Source organism: Anas acuta, chromosome 25 (genome assembly GCF_963932015.1).
Source record: "Anas acuta chromosome 25, bAnaAcu1.1, whole genome shotgun sequence".
Lineage (NCBI taxonomy): Eukaryota > Metazoa > Chordata > Aves > Anseriformes > Anatidae > Anas > Anas acuta.
In genome coordinates, this window is record NC_089003.1 from 694428 (window position 1) to 709766 (window position 15339).

The 15339-nt window shown below is 70.8% G+C and overlaps 1 protein-coding gene across 2 annotated transcripts; it reads right to left on the reverse strand.

Annotated features, from left to right (window-relative positions):
- Positions 1–1899: 1899 nt before the first annotated feature.
- TBKBP1 (TBK1 binding protein 1) lies at positions 1900–12702 on the reverse strand. 2 transcript variants are annotated; one of them, XM_068660666.1, is made up of 11 exons: positions 12375–12702; positions 11435–11640; positions 9942–10178; positions 9720–9842; positions 9538–9642; positions 9112–9265; positions 8863–9023; positions 8738–8787; positions 4158–4276; positions 3195–3934; positions 1900–2976 (listed from the first exon to the last, which is right to left on the reverse strand). In XM_068660666.1, the coding sequence occupies exons 3-11, from the start codon at positions 10161–10163 to the stop codon at positions 2848–2850; spliced, it is 1803 nt and encodes a 600-aa protein (XP_068516767.1). In that variant the 5' UTR covers positions 10164–10178; positions 11435–11640; positions 12375–12702; the 3' UTR covers positions 1900–2847. The 2 variants fall into 2 exon arrangements, with proteins under 2 accessions (XP_068516767.1, XP_068516765.1); XM_068660664.1 differs by having other exon boundaries at positions 11435–11648; positions 12375–12700.
- Positions 12703–15339: the final 2637 nt, after the last annotated feature.

Sequence of the window (15339 nt, forward strand, 5' to 3'; positions counted from 1 at the left end):
CACGGCACAGCCCTGGGGGGGGGGGGGTCGGGAAGGGGTCCGGGGACCCCTGGCCCCCCCCCAGGCTGGTGCCCTGACTCATCGGCAGCCGCCCCCAGAGGAATCGGCCGCGGGATGAGTAACCGCAGGGCTCGCGGCGTTTGAAATTTATCACGTGATTTCAAAAAAAGAGAGAGAGGAGCTGGGGGCAGAGTGGGCGGGGGGGGGGGCAGCCCCTGCGCCCCACCGAACCCCCGCCTGGCGCTGTCCCAGCACAAACCAGTGGGAGACTGGGGACTGAGGCGGGCTGTGGCCGCCAGCCCTGGGCATCCTCAGCGCGGCCCCAGGCAGGGATCAGTCCTGGGGGGGGGGGTGTGGGGGGCAGCCCCCCCACTTGGCTCCTTTGGAGCCGCGCATCCCTGCGGGAGCCACCGCGGCCTCGCTGCCCGGGCTGCCCGTGCCCGCTGGGGGCCGGCTCCGTCCCGTCCCCGCAGGTGCTGCTCTTCCTCCCCCCGGCAGATGCAGAGATCGGCCCCCGATAACGCGGCGCTGCTGCCGCTGGGGCGCAGGCGTTGCGGAGCCCGTATCTGCTTCACACCATCGCCACAGCCCCGAGCTGCTGCCTGCCGGGGCCACCTCTCGCCCCGCGGATGCCGAGCTGTGGGGAGCAGGGATGGAGCCTCCCCCCCCCTCCCCAAATTTTGCCCCGCTGAGCTCTGGGAACTGCCACAACTCCTCGCACCGCTGGGCCCTACGGGAGCGGGGCCGCTGGGCTGGGCTTTCCCGAGATCAGCCAGGCTTTATTAGGGTGTGGTGGCTCCAAGCTTGGGCACCCTGCGGGGCACAGAATTGGCTGAGAGCCCCCCCACCATGGTCCCCCCCCCCAACAGCGCATGGGGAGGCTGCAGGCCTCACCGGGGCAGGTTTGGGAGGGACGGAGCCCCCCGGTGCACAGGGCAGCCCCATCCTCCGAGCCTCGCCTTTGGGTGCGCAGCCACTCGGCTGCAGCTGGACCCCACGGCCCCCCCCCGCAGCTGCTGCCCCCCGGGACCCCGACCCCCACCCCGGGCAGGGTTTGCAGGCACCGTTTGGCTGCTATCCAAGCTGGGGGCCAGCAGCAGAGGTGCGAGCGTGCCCGTCGGGGACTCTTGGCGACCTTCCCCCGGTGTCATGCCCGAGGGTGCCCCCCCCGCGCCCCGCGGTGCGCCCCCGCCCCAGCCGCGTTTCGCTCAGCGGCACCTCGCCGGCTGCCGGCTTCCGCTGCGGTCTGGGCCCCGCCGCGCCGGGGCCTCGCTGCTCGCCCCTGAGCTGCGGGCGTTTCTCTCGCCCCCTCCGCCTGCCCCACACCGCAGGGCCGGGGCAGAGCGGAGCTGCTCGGAGTGGGGGGTCCCGGTGGGGCTGGGGGCCCCCATGCCCGTTTTACCCTCCCCAAGGACCCGCGGTGACGCTCGCCACCGTCACAGGGAGCGGCTCTGGAGCAGAGGGGGCTTGGGGATGGTGTTTTGTGCCACCAGCCCCTCGCATACACACACCCTGGCCCCACCAGGCACCCAGAGCCCCCCCATGCACCCACAGCCCCCCAGGCCTGGAGCAGGATTTTCCCGGCTGCACGGGGACCCCGATGGCACTGGCCCGGCCACAGCACCGCTGTCAGTGCTGTCCCCACGGGGCTGGGGCTCGGCCGTGCCATCACCCCTGGGGTTCACGGCGGTTTTTTGGTTTTGATTGTCCTATTTCTTCGTGCCTGCCACAGCAGTAAACCCGAAACATCCCGCTGTGCTGGGAACGGGGACACCTTAGTAGGTTACACGCAACGGGCACCCCGAACCCGGTCACCCCACGGGCACCAAGGCAGCGCGCGCCCCAATGCAGGACACCCGTAGCCTGTCCCCCTCCTCCCCGGGGACCAGCAGAGCGGTGGCAGCTTTGGCTCCCAGCAGTGTTTTGGGCACTGGGGAAGGGTTTTATTGGACTCGGCGGCGTTGCACAGAGCGCGGGTCCCCCTGCGTGGGGACCCCGAGGGAGCAGGGGCCGGACCCCAGCCGAGCCCTCGGGTGCTGCGCGTGGATGTGCGCGCCGTGGCACGGGGGGGGCATGCAGCGCGGAGCACGGGGGGACGGTGCCGCAGACCCCCCCTCCCGACGTCGGGGGCCTCTCGGCGGCTTTGAGGTAGATCGAACGTGGGGGGTGCGGGTGGGGGCCGGGGGCTGCGGGGCCGGGGGGGTGGCCACACGGCCCCGCAGGGCCCAGGGGTGCCGGCGGCCGCAGAGCTCAGTGCAGTGGTGCGGGATGTCCATGCTGTGCCATGGGCCGTGGGGTTGGATTCTCAGCAGCATCGTTGTGGGGAGAAGGGAGAAATGGGGGCGGGGGGGGATGCTTTTAATGTAAAAGACTGGAAAGATGCTTGAACTGGTGGGAAGAGGTGGGGGACCGAGAACAAGCAGCCTCCCACCCCCAACCAATTCTGACCCAGTGAGCCCCCGAAGGGGCAGCCCCTTCCCTTCACCTGCTTTCTGGGGGCCAGATCCAGGACCCGGTCCCTCAAATCCTCCCTGAGATCAAGCAGAGAAACCCATGGGTGCAGGCGGGGCCCCCACCAGCAGCCCCCAGACCCAGCCCAGAGCATCCTGGTTGGAGCAGCCGAATTCTCCGTGGACGCAGGGACGGGGCAAGGGGGAGTGGGGAAAACCCACCTACACGCGAGGCCAGGAGGGGCCTGGGGCTCCTGTGGGGTCAGTCCCTCCGCAGCTACTGAATCCTTGGAGGTATTTCGGAGCCGTGTCACTCCTCGTGTTCTCATGCAGCATCCAAAGTCCGGGGAGGGGGCAGCCCGCGGCTGCCCGGGGGGGGCGGCGCGGGCAGGGGGGCTCAGATCTTGCTGTTCTCCAGGTGCGAGTCAATGTGCTTTATCAAAGCATCGTCCGGGTAGCCGATGGGGAAGGCCAGCTGGCACAGCGGGCAGCTCCGGATTTCCGAGTCCACCGTCTCCATCAGCAGCTGTGGGCACAGGGGCAGCCCTGAGCCCACCTCCGCAGGGCCCGGGCCCGATCCTCGCCCCCAGCCCCCTCCCACCATTGTGCTCCTCCGCCGGGCACAGGCCGGGGAGCCGCGGGGGGAACCGAGGCACGCTGCGGGGCTGCCAGGAGGGGGGTCCCGGCCCCCACTTGCCCCCACCCACCGCCCCACACCCTGGGGTGGGCAGGGGTCCCCCTTACGTTGATCGAGGGCCAGGACTGGGCGTGCTCGGTCCTGGCATAGGCGGCAGCTGCCCGGTGCGCGGCGGTGTCGGGGATGGGGAAGCCGGCGCAGAAGGAGGCGCAGCGGACGGCCCCCACCTCGGGGCTGGGGGGGCTGGGGACCGCCCAGTCCTCTTCGTCCGACGACTGCTTCTCGAAGCGCACGTGCTCCTCGAAGGGCTCGCGGGCGCTCAGGGGGGCCCCCGTGCCCCCCAGGTACACCTCGCCGTAGGGCCGGTGCTTGGGGAGCGTCGAGGCTTCGGGCTGCAGCCAGAGCGAGCGGCTCTGCTGGTACAGGGCCACGTTGCTCACCTCCGAGTAGCTGCGGCGGCCCTGGAAGCCGGCCTTGATGTGGCGGCTGGAGGGCTTGGCGTAGCCCAGCTCCATCCTCTCGCCGGGCAGCCGGTGGGGGGACGCCGAGGCCGGGGAGGGGCAGGGCGGCGGGGCCGGGGAGCGGCGCTGCTGGGCGGGCGAGGGGCTGGAGCTGGGCACGGGCGAGCGGCGCTGCTGGGCCGGCGACTGGCAGGGCCCCGGGGCGGGCGAGCGGCGCTGCTGGGCGGGCGACTGGCATTGGGGGGCCGGGGAGCGCCGCTGCAGCGCCGGGGACTGGCACTGGGGGGCCGGGGGGCGGCCGGGCGCGGGCGAGGGGCACTGCGGGGCGGGCGAGCGGCGCTGCTGGGCCGGCGAGTGGCACTGGGACAGCGGGGAGTGGCGCTGGCCTGCAAAGCACAACAGGAGGGGGGGAGACACAAAAAATGCCCCCGTCAGCTCGGAGGCACCTGTGTGCACCCCGGAGGGATGGGGGGGGCCTGGAGAGCAGCAGCGGGAGGGATGCTCCCGGGATGGACACCCCCAAAGGGCTGCCCAGGAGCGCTGCAGAGCCCGGGGGATGAGGGCAGGCAGCGTGCTCTCCGTTTTGCGCAGCCCCCCAGCCCCTCTTACCGCCGTTGAGGCTCTTCTCCTGCAGCAGCGCGCGGAGGATTTGGCTCTGCAGGGAGCTGAGGTTCCTCAGGCGGCACAGCTCCTCCGTCAGCTCCGTGTAAGCCAGCGCCAGGTTCACCCTGCGGCGGGGACAGCGCGGTCACCGAGGGCACAGCGGCCCTGGCCCCCGGGCCAGCAGCGCCCTCCCTGCTCCAGGCACCGTGGGCGCACCCAAAATGCCCCAAAACCGGGCTCCTTGACCCAAAAAATAAAACTTGGAGCCGTGCCTTGCCGCCCAGGTGCCGGGAGGAGCAGGGGTGCGGGCACAGGGCGCTGCAGGGAGGTGGGCGCTGAGCTCCCCGACAGCTTTCAGAGGCCCTGACAAAGTCATCAATTCTCCCCCAAGTTGGGTGTCACTTTTAAAAAACATATTCTCCGGGGTGATGTGAAGGGAGAACCCATCTCCGGAGGTTCCCGCGGGGCTGTCAGGCTCGGCGGCGCGGGGCGAGTTGAGCTGAGCCGTTGTGACACCCCCGGGACCCGGGAGGCGCCGCTCGTAACAGCAGCCGACAGGTCTGCCCCGCGCTGCCTCCCCGCGATCTTATCACGGGCAGGAGAAGAAAAGGAAAAGAAAAGGAAAAGAAAAGATGAAGTTTCCCCAGCTCGGTCCCGTGTCACAGCCCCAGAGGCCCCACAGCCCTGCGGGGTGGCTCTGGGGGGGGGCACAGGGGACGTTTCCCCAAACCCTCGGTGCTCATGACCCAACTTCGAGCCCGGGCAGTGGCAGCTCGAAGCAGGGGCCCTGGTGCTGGCTTTGGGCTGACCGGAGCACCCCCTGCCCCCGGGGCCACCCCGCTCCTCTCGAAGTCACGCTGCAGCGCAGGGAGGAAGTGTGAAAGCCGCAGCACTGGGGTGGGGGAGCGCACAGCGCCGGGGGGAGCGGGGCGAGGAGCAGCCCCCAGCCCCACACCGAGCCCGGAGCCCGGCCAAAGCACCGGGACGGGGGGCAACCCGCAGCCCCCGAGGGCCCCTCCCGGAGCCAGGGCAGCCACCAGGTTTTTGGGGAGGATCGGTGCAGCTCCCCCACACCCTGAAAAATTGCTGTTTCAGGATAAAATGCGAGTTTTGATACGCAACTGCAGATAAGACGTGAGAACAAAACAGCTGCCGAAAACCCAGCCGCCCACAGGCCCCGAGGTGCCGGGGAGCGACGCTGCTCTGGCGGGAGCAGCCGGATCCCGCGGGGCTCCCGCTGGCCCAGGGGTGCCCCCCGCCCCCTCCCCGCTGTCCCTTGGTGTCCCTGGGGGGATGCCACGGCCAGGAGAGGGCCGGGGGCAGCGGTGGCAGAGGGGCCGGGCGGGATGGGGCAGGGCTGGGAGCACAGCCGCGCTCCCCAGGTGGTGGCTGGTGAAATATGGGGGAGGTCAGGGTTATAAAGCCCCCCCTTCCCATCCCGATAAAGGCACAAAACTTACAGGGGCACCTGCAGCTCGCTCCAACCAAACCCAGCACCTATTTGTAGGGAGCAGCCCCCCCCCTCTGCACAGCCCCGTTCACCTTCTGGAGGAAGCTGGGGGACCGGGGGGGGGGGTTTGGGGTCCCAGCTGCCCCATGGGGACAGGACCCCGCATCCTGCCCAGTGCTGTGGTGGGGCCATTTCGGGGGGGGCAGCGCTGCCAACCACATCACATCGCTCCCACCCGGCTGCAAGGTGCCCCCCAGTGCCCCCAGCCCCAGCCGGGTGTCGGGGGGCTCCTCCCTGCCACTGGGGTCAGCGCAGGCCCCCGCTCGCTGGGGAGCTGGTGGGTGCAGGAGCAGGACACGGCCCCCCCCAGCCAGGCAGGGGGTGCTGAGCACAGGGGGGGGCCTGTCCTCCATCTGGGGCCTGCGGTTGCCTGGGGAGGGGGGAAGGGGTGACCTCGAGCAAGTTACGCCTGGTAAACAAGAAGGAGCCCTTAAATAAAAGCACAAACCACAGCCTTATCTGCTATCTGCGCGTGGGCAGGGGGTGGGCAAGGGGAGAGCGTGCACCAGGGCTGCTGGGGGTACGGCCGGGCACCGACCTCGCCCCCCCGCCACTGGGACGGGGTCCGGGGAGCTGGGACAGGGGCGCGGGGACATCCCGGCACTGCCACCACAGCGGGACAGATCCTGCTCCCCTCCTGCTTGCTCTGCACCCTGCTGGCCCGCGGGACATCGGGGACGGAGAGCGAGGCTGGGGAGGCTCCTTGCAGCGGCTGCAGGAGGCCGGCAGGCGTGGCAGCAGCACCCATGGGTGCTCAGGGTCAGACCGGGACCAGCACCGGCTGCGGGCCCCACGGGGGGGGGCTGGCGTCAGCCTGCAGCCAGTGGGCACGTCCCCAAGGTGCCACCGTGCCCCTGTGCACCGAGAGGATTGTGCTCAGCCCACCCCACGCTGCGCAGGGAGCCGGCCCCTGAGATTCATTAAAACCCAGAAAAAACCATCAAAATTTGGGGAAGCCAACAGCACGGGAGGGCAGTGGGGATGTGCCCCCCTCAGCCCGCACCCAGCCCCCTTGCTCCCAGCACCTCCCCTGCTGGAGATCTCCCATGGGACAGATCCCACAGAGCATCCCCAGGTTTTGGGGCACTGCCCAGCATCTCCCTGCCCCCCCAGATCCACCCCACACTGGAGGTGTCGCCGACCCCATCCGTGCCCAGCCCCAACCCCTGGGGCTGCGCCAGCCTCTGCGCACCCAGATGGGAAAGGTGCAGGTGGGAGCGGCCAGGAGCTGGGAAGGGACAAAAAAAGGACAAAATCAAGGAAAAAATAAAAGCTGGGTGCTTCCCTCCACGCTGCTGAGGTCACTGAAGACGCTTTGCCGTGGCTGCAGCAGGAATTGGCTCAAAGTCGCCTTTTCCCCCCAAAAAGGAGCAGGCGCGGCAGCGGCGATCGCGTGGCCGCCTCCACAACAAAAGCAAGCGCTGCCATCGAAGGCAGTGAGTCAAACCCCAACCCCTCCTGCCCTTGCGGGCGCACTACAGAGGCAGGCTGACTAATTTGGCAAAAGAAAGAAAGAAAAGTCACCCAAAGATGAAAAGCGGAGATAACGTGCCCTTCACGCCGAAAAAAAAAGTGGTGGAAAGGAGCAGGTTACAAAAAAGAGCCTTATTTACAAGAAAAGACAACGCCGTGGAGGAAAAACTTATTCTCCATCCCAGCCCTGAGAAAGGGCTGAAGCGCCCCAAAAAGTGGGGTTTGCTCTGCTGCTGTCCCCAGGCAGAGGGCACGGAGCCTGCGGGGCCTCAGTTTCCCCACCCCAACTGCAGAGGGTTTGGGGATCCCCAACAAGGAGCTGGGAGCTTTGCTTTGGGGAGGGCTGGGAGCTGGATGGCACGGGGGGGAGGACACCTGCCTCTGCCTCTCCCGGCTGTGGTGGGGCTGAGCTTTGCCAAAACCAAAGCGAATTAAAGGGAGGGAGCCCGGGGGGTGAAGGGTGGCTGCCGGGACACGAGGTGGGGAGCCGGGGCTGCAGCAGCCCTCGGTTGGCCCCAGCCTCGGGGGGGAAATCAGCGCGGATCAGGACGGCCCCGCTGCCACCGAGGCGCGGATTTACTCCAGGGAGACAACAAACAAACGGTGACGGCATCAACACGGTGAGAAAAAGGAGGGGAAAAAATCCCGGCACCTTCCCGTCCCCGCACCCCACGAGCCCCACGCGTCAGCTTTTATCTGTCCACAGCTCGGCGCGGCCGGCCCCGGCACCTCGCCGCCCGCCTGGAGGAGATGCAGCGCTGCACGATGTGGGGGGCGAGGGAACGGAGCCCCCACCGCGTCCCGAGCGTGGGGACGGGCGCCCGGGGCTGGAACGAGGAGGAGAGCGGCACAACGGGGCTGCCTCCTAAGGGAGCGGGCTGGGGGTGGCTGCTGCCGGGGGGGAGCGTGGTGCTCGGGGGGACATCGCCGCACCGTGCCCTGCGTTGGCCTGGCCCAGCCCGACAGCTCCCCTGGGCCTGCTCCAAACCTGGGGGGGCTTGGACCAACCCCCACCGAGGCCGGGGGTTCCCGGTCCCTCTCCTGGAGCCAGGCGGTGCCCCTGGGGCTCAGCGCGGCAGCGAGGGGGAGGCCAAGCAGAGACCCCCCCCCCATTGCTGCTGGCACTGTGGCAGCTCCGCACCCTGCGCTGAATTAAAATAAATCGCCAAAAAACTGCTGGGGGGGGTCGTGCAGAGCTGGTGGCTGTGGGAGCAGCCCGGGCACGCTGCTGGTGCTGCCAGATGCATGGCACGGCACGGGGCAGCACCGGAGCATCACAGCCCAGCCCAGTACAGCCCAGTACAGCCCAGTACAACCCAGCCCGGTGCCTGCGCGGCAGCAGCGCCCTCTGGAGGCGGCCCCCGCTCCCCCCGCTCCCCCCCCCCCCCCCGTCGCGGCGCCCCCCGCCCGCCCCCCCTGCAACGAGGCAGAGAAGCGGTGGGGCAGGGGAAGGGGCAGCCCCCCCAGTCCTGCGCCCAGGGAGGGTGACGGCGCAGCGGGTGCCCCCCCAGCACCCCCGTGTCCATGCGCCCCCCCCCGTGCCCCCCATCCTCCCGGGGTCCCCCCCTCCGGTACCCCCCCCCCACGCCCCCCAGGCACTTACTGGTCGTCGCCCATCTTCTTCACCCAGGCCATGTCCCGCTCCGACTGCTCCTGGGGATGGGGCACGGCCGTGAGCCCCCGGCCCCCACCCCGCGGCCCCGCAGCTGCCCCCCACCCACCCCGTACCTGCTGGCGGGTGTCCTGCAGGTGCTTCAGCTCTGCCTGCAGCCGCTCGCACTCGGCCTTGAGGTGCTCCTCGCGGTGCTGTGCGCGCTGAGCCTCCTGCCGGGCAGCCTCCAGCTCGGCCTCCAGCCCGCGGCTCGGCCAGCCCGCGGGGCGATCCAGCACTGCGGGCACGGCACGGCTCAGCGCCACGGCCCGGAGGGTGCCCCCCGGGAGAGGGGAGCCGTGGGGTGTGTGGGGAGGGGGGCTCACCGTGGCTCAGCGCGGGGTTGGGGTGCAGGGAGAGGAACGGCACCTCCTGGCCCGGCAGCGGGGCGCTGAGGCCGGGGAAGGCGCTGCCGTCGCGCTGCCGCAGCTGCTGCTCCAGGCTCCGGATGCGGCTCAGGTGCGTCTCCACCAGTGCCCGCTGTTGGGGGGGGGGCAGAGGGGTGAGCCCCACAGCCCCCCCCCCCAGTTAATCCTGCCACCGTGCCTCCTGCACACCCGGAGCTTGGCACCCCAAACCATCAGCCCCCAGCCCCGCATCACCGCATCCCTGCCAAGTCCCAGTGGTGGCACCGACAGCAGCACTGAGGCCACCACAGCTCGCCGGGGGGAGAAGCGATTTGCCCAGCATGGGGAAGGGGCCCCCAGTGACCCCCCCCAGTGCCAGCGCCCCCGCCAGCCGCAGGCGCCCACCATCTCGCCCAGCTCCGACTCCAGGTCTGCCTTCTCCACGCACAGCTTCTCGTAGGCCTGGATCATCTCGTCCAGCTGCTCCTCACGCTCCTTGCTCTTCTGCAGCTGTGGGGCAGGGGTTGGGGGGTCAGCACACGGACTGGGGACCCCCCACGATCCCCGGTGCCCCCAGCCCCGCTCACCTCGTGCTGGAACTGGTTGAGCTGCTGCTGCAGCGATGCCTTCTCGCTCTTGAGCAGCGACGTCTCCTTGGCCTCGTAGACAGAGAAGATGTGCTCCTCCCCGAACTCACCGATCAGCGGGTACTGAGGCCGCGGGGCAGAGCTGTCAGGAGGGCCCCCCTGCACCCTGCCACCCCCCCAGCCCCCTGCCTCCCCCCCAGCCCGCGGCCCCGGGGCCCTCACCTTGACCTCGTACATCTTGAGGCGCCGCTTGAGCGTGGAGTTCTCCCTCTCCAGCCCGGTGAGGCGGTTCTTGATGTCGTCGTAGGCAGTGATGAGGGCGAAGTGCGAGGCCGAGCACATCTCCCCCGACAGGTCGGTGTTGGGGCTGTCCAGCCAGTCCTCGTCCGGCCCCAGCGCCTCCTGCGTCAGGATGCTGATGTCGTCCTCGAACATGGAGTCCATGGCGCCGCGCGAGTCCTGCCTGGGGGGACGCGAGCACCCCGGGGTGAGGCGGGGACAGAAGCGGCCGCAGCGGCTCAGGAGCCCTCGGAGCTGCGGGGCCACCGGGCAGGCCGGAGGGGACACAGGGCACGCGTCACCTCTCCTGCCCACAGAAAGGGGGGAGCAGCAGGGGAGCAGCCCCCCAGGATGCTGGGGAGGAGCAGGGGACGGCAGAGAGCATCCCGGCGGAGCAGCCCCGGGGGGACGCGGTGACTTTCCCAACGTCCCCCAGGGAGCGAGTGCCAGAAATAGCGGCCGGTGCCGCCGACTCCCACCCCGCAACGCACGCGAGCTGCTTTCCGCCCTCCCACGCGGCACGGAGCCCGCGCGGTGCCCTATATACCGGCACTGCCGCTCACCCCCAGGAGCTACCTGGCTCAGCACAGCCCCAGCGAGGCCTCATCCTGCCCGGCGTGCTCACAGCCCCGGCACGGCAGGGTTTGTCCCCAGAACGATGGTCACAAAGCCACCTGTGAGCAGGGTGCTGGGGCCAAGAGGCTCCCGCAAGGCTCTGCTGCCCGATGCCCCCCTGCACTCACCGGGGGCCAGGCTGGTGGCAGCGCTGTCCCCGCCGAGCTGGTCGCTATTTCGAGGCACGCAATTAACGGGAGCCCTGCGTGCAGCCCAGCCCGCGGGGAGCGAGGAGATCACACCCGGAGCCGGCCAGGGGGCAGCGGGGGCAGCTCGCCCCATCCCACCCGCGGGCAGCGGCGCAGCCTCATCCGGGAGCCGCGGCCACACAAATAATTCATGGCAGCAGGCAGGGAAGGAGGCGAGCTCTGCGGGGGGGCAGGCGGGGACAGCCGGGCCCCCTCCAGCCACAGCCAGAGCCTGGGGCCAGCCCGGCGCTCTCGCTGCCCCAGCCCCGGGTGCAGAAGCCCCGGTGCTCCCCGTGCCCCCAGCTCCTGGGAAGGTCGGGGGGGGGGCGAGGCAGCCCCTCGCTGGGATGAGGAGCGTGAAACGCAGACAAAACCCCCAGCACCACAGCCCCTCCTCTGTCCCCGTTTGCTGTCCTCAGGGCTTTAAATCCACCCCCTGGGGCAGTGACAGAGGGGATGGGGCACCCCAAGATCCCCCCCCTGCTTGGGCAGGGAGGGCACCATCATCACTGCCCTGTGGGGAAACAGAGGGCCCCCCAGCCAAGCTTCCCAGCAGGGTACCAAGCCCAATGCCTGGCCCTGCTGCTCCCTGCCCTGTGCCTCAGTTTCCCCAGGCCGGACCCCTCCTGACACCTGCCTGGCAGCGGGCCCCGGGCGCGGGGCGATGCGGTGCGGGCTGGGCAGGGCTGCGGCGGGGGCAGCTCAGGCGCGGGCAGCGAGCTGTGGCCAGGGGGCACTCGGTGGGTCGGCCGCCAGAGGCTCAGCGCGAGGCGGCGGCGATGGCATCGGGCTCCAGGGCCGCAGGAGGTCCCCGAGGCTCCGGGCGGCTTCGCTCCCTCCTGGAGGCCTGGGGACGCCGTTAAAGAGAGCGAGACCGGGGCTGCAGCCCCCCGGCACGGTGAAGGGAACGGGCAGAGATGGGGCCAGCTCCGGCACCCGGCTCCCCAGGGCTGGGGGGCTGCGGGGGGGGCTGGCGGCCGTGCAGGTACGAGGGGGGCGAGCGGGCAGGGGGCGAGCCCGGGGGTCCCGGAGCGGTGCCGGGGGCGCGGCGGGCACGAGGCCCCGGTGCGGCGGCGCGCACGTGCGTGTGCACGAGGCTGGGGGGGGGGGGCACCCCCCGCGACCCCGGGGTCTGCGGCTCTTCGGCGCCCCCGGCAGCGCGCCCCGAGCCCCGGCACGGCCCCGAGCCCCCCCCAGGCTCCTCTCTGCCGGGGCTGCCCGGGGAGCCCGCACGGCACCGGGGGGGGGGGGGCGGGGGGCGGCAGGGGGAACCGGGGGGGGTCGGGGCCAGGGATGGAGCCGGGGACAAAGGCGCAGGAGGGGTCGGGGCGGGGAGCGGGGCGGGGATGGGGACAAAGACGGGGCCCGGGGGGGGGCGCGAGGATGGCGAAGGGGCCGGGAGCGGGAGGGGGCCGGGCCGGGGGAGGGGGCGGCAGCGGGGCCGGGGCCGGGCCCGCGGAGGCCGGGAGCCGCCGGGCAGCAGCGGGGCCGCGGCGAGCCCGGCCCGGGCGGGGGGAGCCCGGTTCCGGTTCCCTCCCCCGCTGCCCGCCCCCGGCCCAGGCCCCGCACTCACCGGGAGGGGCGGCGAGCACCGGGAGGCGCTGCGGCGGCGGCGGCGCCCGCCGGGATGCGACTCCTTCCCCCCGGCCCCGGTCGCGGTGTCGGTGCCGGTGTCAGCCCCGGTGCCGGTCGCGGTCCCGGTCCCGGTCCCGACCGCCCCCGCCGCAGCCCCGGCCCCGGCCGCCGCCGTTTCTTCCGCTCCGGAGCCACCGAGAAACCACGTGGGCACCGGGCGGCCGCCAGCGCCCTCCCCCCGGGCCGCGCCGGTACCGCCCCGGGCCGCGCCGGTGCCGCCCGCCGGGACCCGGCTCCGCTCCGGGGCCGCCCCCGCCCGGCCCGGCCGCGGTCCCGGTGCCGGTCCCGGAGCAGGGCAGAGCCCCCCCGGGGGCGGTGCGCCCCGGCCCCCGCCCGCTGCAGCCCCCCGCCTCCCCCCCGAGCGGCGCCACGGGGACCGGAGCCCCCCCCGGTACCGGAGCCCTGGGGCAGTGCCCGGGGCTGCCCCCGGCCCCCGTTGGGGCAGGGAGCGGGGGGGGGGTCGGGGAGTCGGGGGGGGCTCCTTTCCTCTCCCAGCACGGCCCCGTGGCGGTGGGGCCGAGGGCTGAGCAGAGCCGCAGCCACATGCTGTGGGGGCTGGGAGAACATTTTATTCCCTGAATTGTTCCCTCGGAGCCGCTTCCATTATGGAATTGCGTTTTTTTCCCTTTGCTGCACATGGGTTATTAATAGCTGCTCTGCTTCTGCCGCTGCCGCTGCCTCCGAGGGCTCCCCCAGCGGGCTCAGCCCCGCTCTGGGGGCAAACCCCGGCAGCCCCCGGCTGGGGGAGTGGGGCCCGGTGCCAGGCTGGAAGCCGGGAGCAGCCGGACGGACCCACGGCACCATGAGGACGGCCCCACGGCCCCACACGGACGGACCCACGGCACCGCCGCCAGCCCCCCAGGCGTGCAGGTCCCTGCCACGGCCCTCGGGTGCGAGATGGAGCCCAGGAGCCGCGTCCCAGCTCGTGGTTTGGGCGGCTCCGCTCCCGTTCAGGCGCTGGCGACGGAGGCGAGACGGAGACGTCAGCACGGGAACCAGCCCCGGCCCCTCCATCTGCCTCCACCGCGCGACGGCTCGTGCCGGGGCTGGGGGCAGAGGCGTCGGGGCAGGGCAGCGGCGAGGACAACGCCGCGCTTTGGGCTGAGCTCGGCAGCCCCGTCCCCACCGAGAGCAGGCGGCGGCGAAGCCCCTGGCAGAGGCGCTCCCGGGGGACCCCATCCCGCACCCCCTGCGCAGCCCCCCTCCCGGCGCTATGTATAGCGCGGCTGCATCAGCGCCTGGATGCGGCTCGGCGGTGATTCAGCCGACGTCACTCGGCACCCGGGAGCTTCGCTCTTGGAGCAGGAGAGGGGTGGTTGGCAGCAGGGCCGGACCCCCGACACCCCGCATCAGCAGGTCCCGTGGGGAATGCCGGGGCAGCCCCAGGGCTGGAGCCAAAGCTGGGCATGGCGCTGGGCCTTCCCGAGCCAAAATCGCAGCGTTGGGCCCCGGAGGTTTTTGGAGATGGATGCGCTGCCGCTGCCTCCCCCCGCTCCCGCTGCCCCGCAGCCAGGACAGGCATCGGGCTGCTAATGGGCTGCTGCGAGCAGAGCAGAGCCATTTCCATCTGAATTTCTGCCAGGAAGGCAGCGCGTCACGTCTGGTGCATGGCCGAGAGAGGAGGAACAGGGCCCGGGGGTGCCCCAGGAGAGCCCCGGTGAGCCCGGGAGCTGTCACCCTGCGAGGGGCAGCGGGAGCCACGGGGCCGGGCTGTGCCGCAAACAGGGCCCAGAAAAAAAAGGAGCACCAGCTCAGGCTCTGCTCATGCTCACAGATTGCTGCAAAGCACTTTGAAGTGCAAATTAAGGTTTTCCATCAGGTTCCAAGTTAATTTTGACGCAAAGAAAACAGCGAGGCCTCACCCATGCGTGTGTGCAAAGGCAGCAGGTGCCATGGGGGCTGCGCAGCCCTCACGGGCGGCAGCACGGGGGGCACAGCCTGAGCCCCCCCAGCCCCACGGAGGGTCTGTGTGCAGGGCCGGGGCCCAGGCCATCGCCGTGTGTTAGGGAAGAGCCTCGCACAGCGCCTGGGCCGCTGCCCCTGGGACGAGCAGCAATTTGCCCATCGCTTTTTGCTCGCTCACAAGGGTCTAGCGCAGGGCTCTGGAACTCAATTCACACCGGCAGCCACAGCCACGCTGGCAGCAGCGCTATTTTAAGCAGCGAGGTTAGACCAGCGCAGATGCATCATTGTGCAGAGAACCTAATCACTCTGCCACACGGCCACTTAGAGTGGAAAGCCTCAGATCGTTTTCCACTTGGCTTATCTGTGCCCGTTGCGGAGCAGCACTTGTGTGAAAGAAGAGCACCAGGCATTCGAGAGGCCGACGCTGAGCTCAGCTCCCTGCCACGTGGGGCTCTGGGGCTTTGTGGGCATCGCCCGGTTCTGGCCCCTCTGCAGCCCCAGGAGAGCCCGGGGCCGTGGCAGGGCGGGTGGAGGAGGGTCCCCAAGTCCCCTGCGGACCCCTCGTTCCCTCGTCCATGTGCTCCCATCTTCGTGCTTGGTCCAAAGGCGACGTTTGTGTTGTCACCCAATGGAAGCTGTGACCTGGGGGGCCAGGATCTGCCTGGGAGGGCTAAAAAACAGTGAAACAAGGAACGGCTCAGCCCAAAGCGCGGTGGCACCGGGGAGCGAGTACCAGCTGCTGAAGCCACCAGGCCCCGAGCCCGCCGGGTGCCAGGCAGCATCCCCGTGCTGAAATGGGGCCAGGGCCCTGCTGTCACCCCCGGGAGCACAAAGCCTTCACCTCGCTCCTCTCCCAGCCCCACGCAGGATTTGGGCATCTCCTGCCCACGGCTGCTCCCCGGGGCCTGGTACCCGCAGGGCGGATGGGGCCGAGCACCGGGGGGAGGCCGAGCACCGTCCCCAGGAGGCATCGCCCAGGGCCCTGCTCGCTCCCCGCA

Coding starts and splice junctions, on each gene's coding strand:
- TBKBP1 (XM_068660666.1), bottom strand. CDS start 10,163: ATGGACTCCATGTTCGAGGACGACATCAGCATCCTGACGCAGGAGGCG. Junction 9,266..9,537: donor AGTCGGAGCTGGGCGAGATG/GTGGGCGCCTGC, acceptor CCCCCCCAACAG/CGGGCACTGGTGGAGACGCA. Junction 2,977..3,194: donor AGTCCTGGCCCTCGATCAAC/GTAAGGGGGACC, acceptor CTGTGCCCACAG/CTGCTGATGGAGACGGTGGA.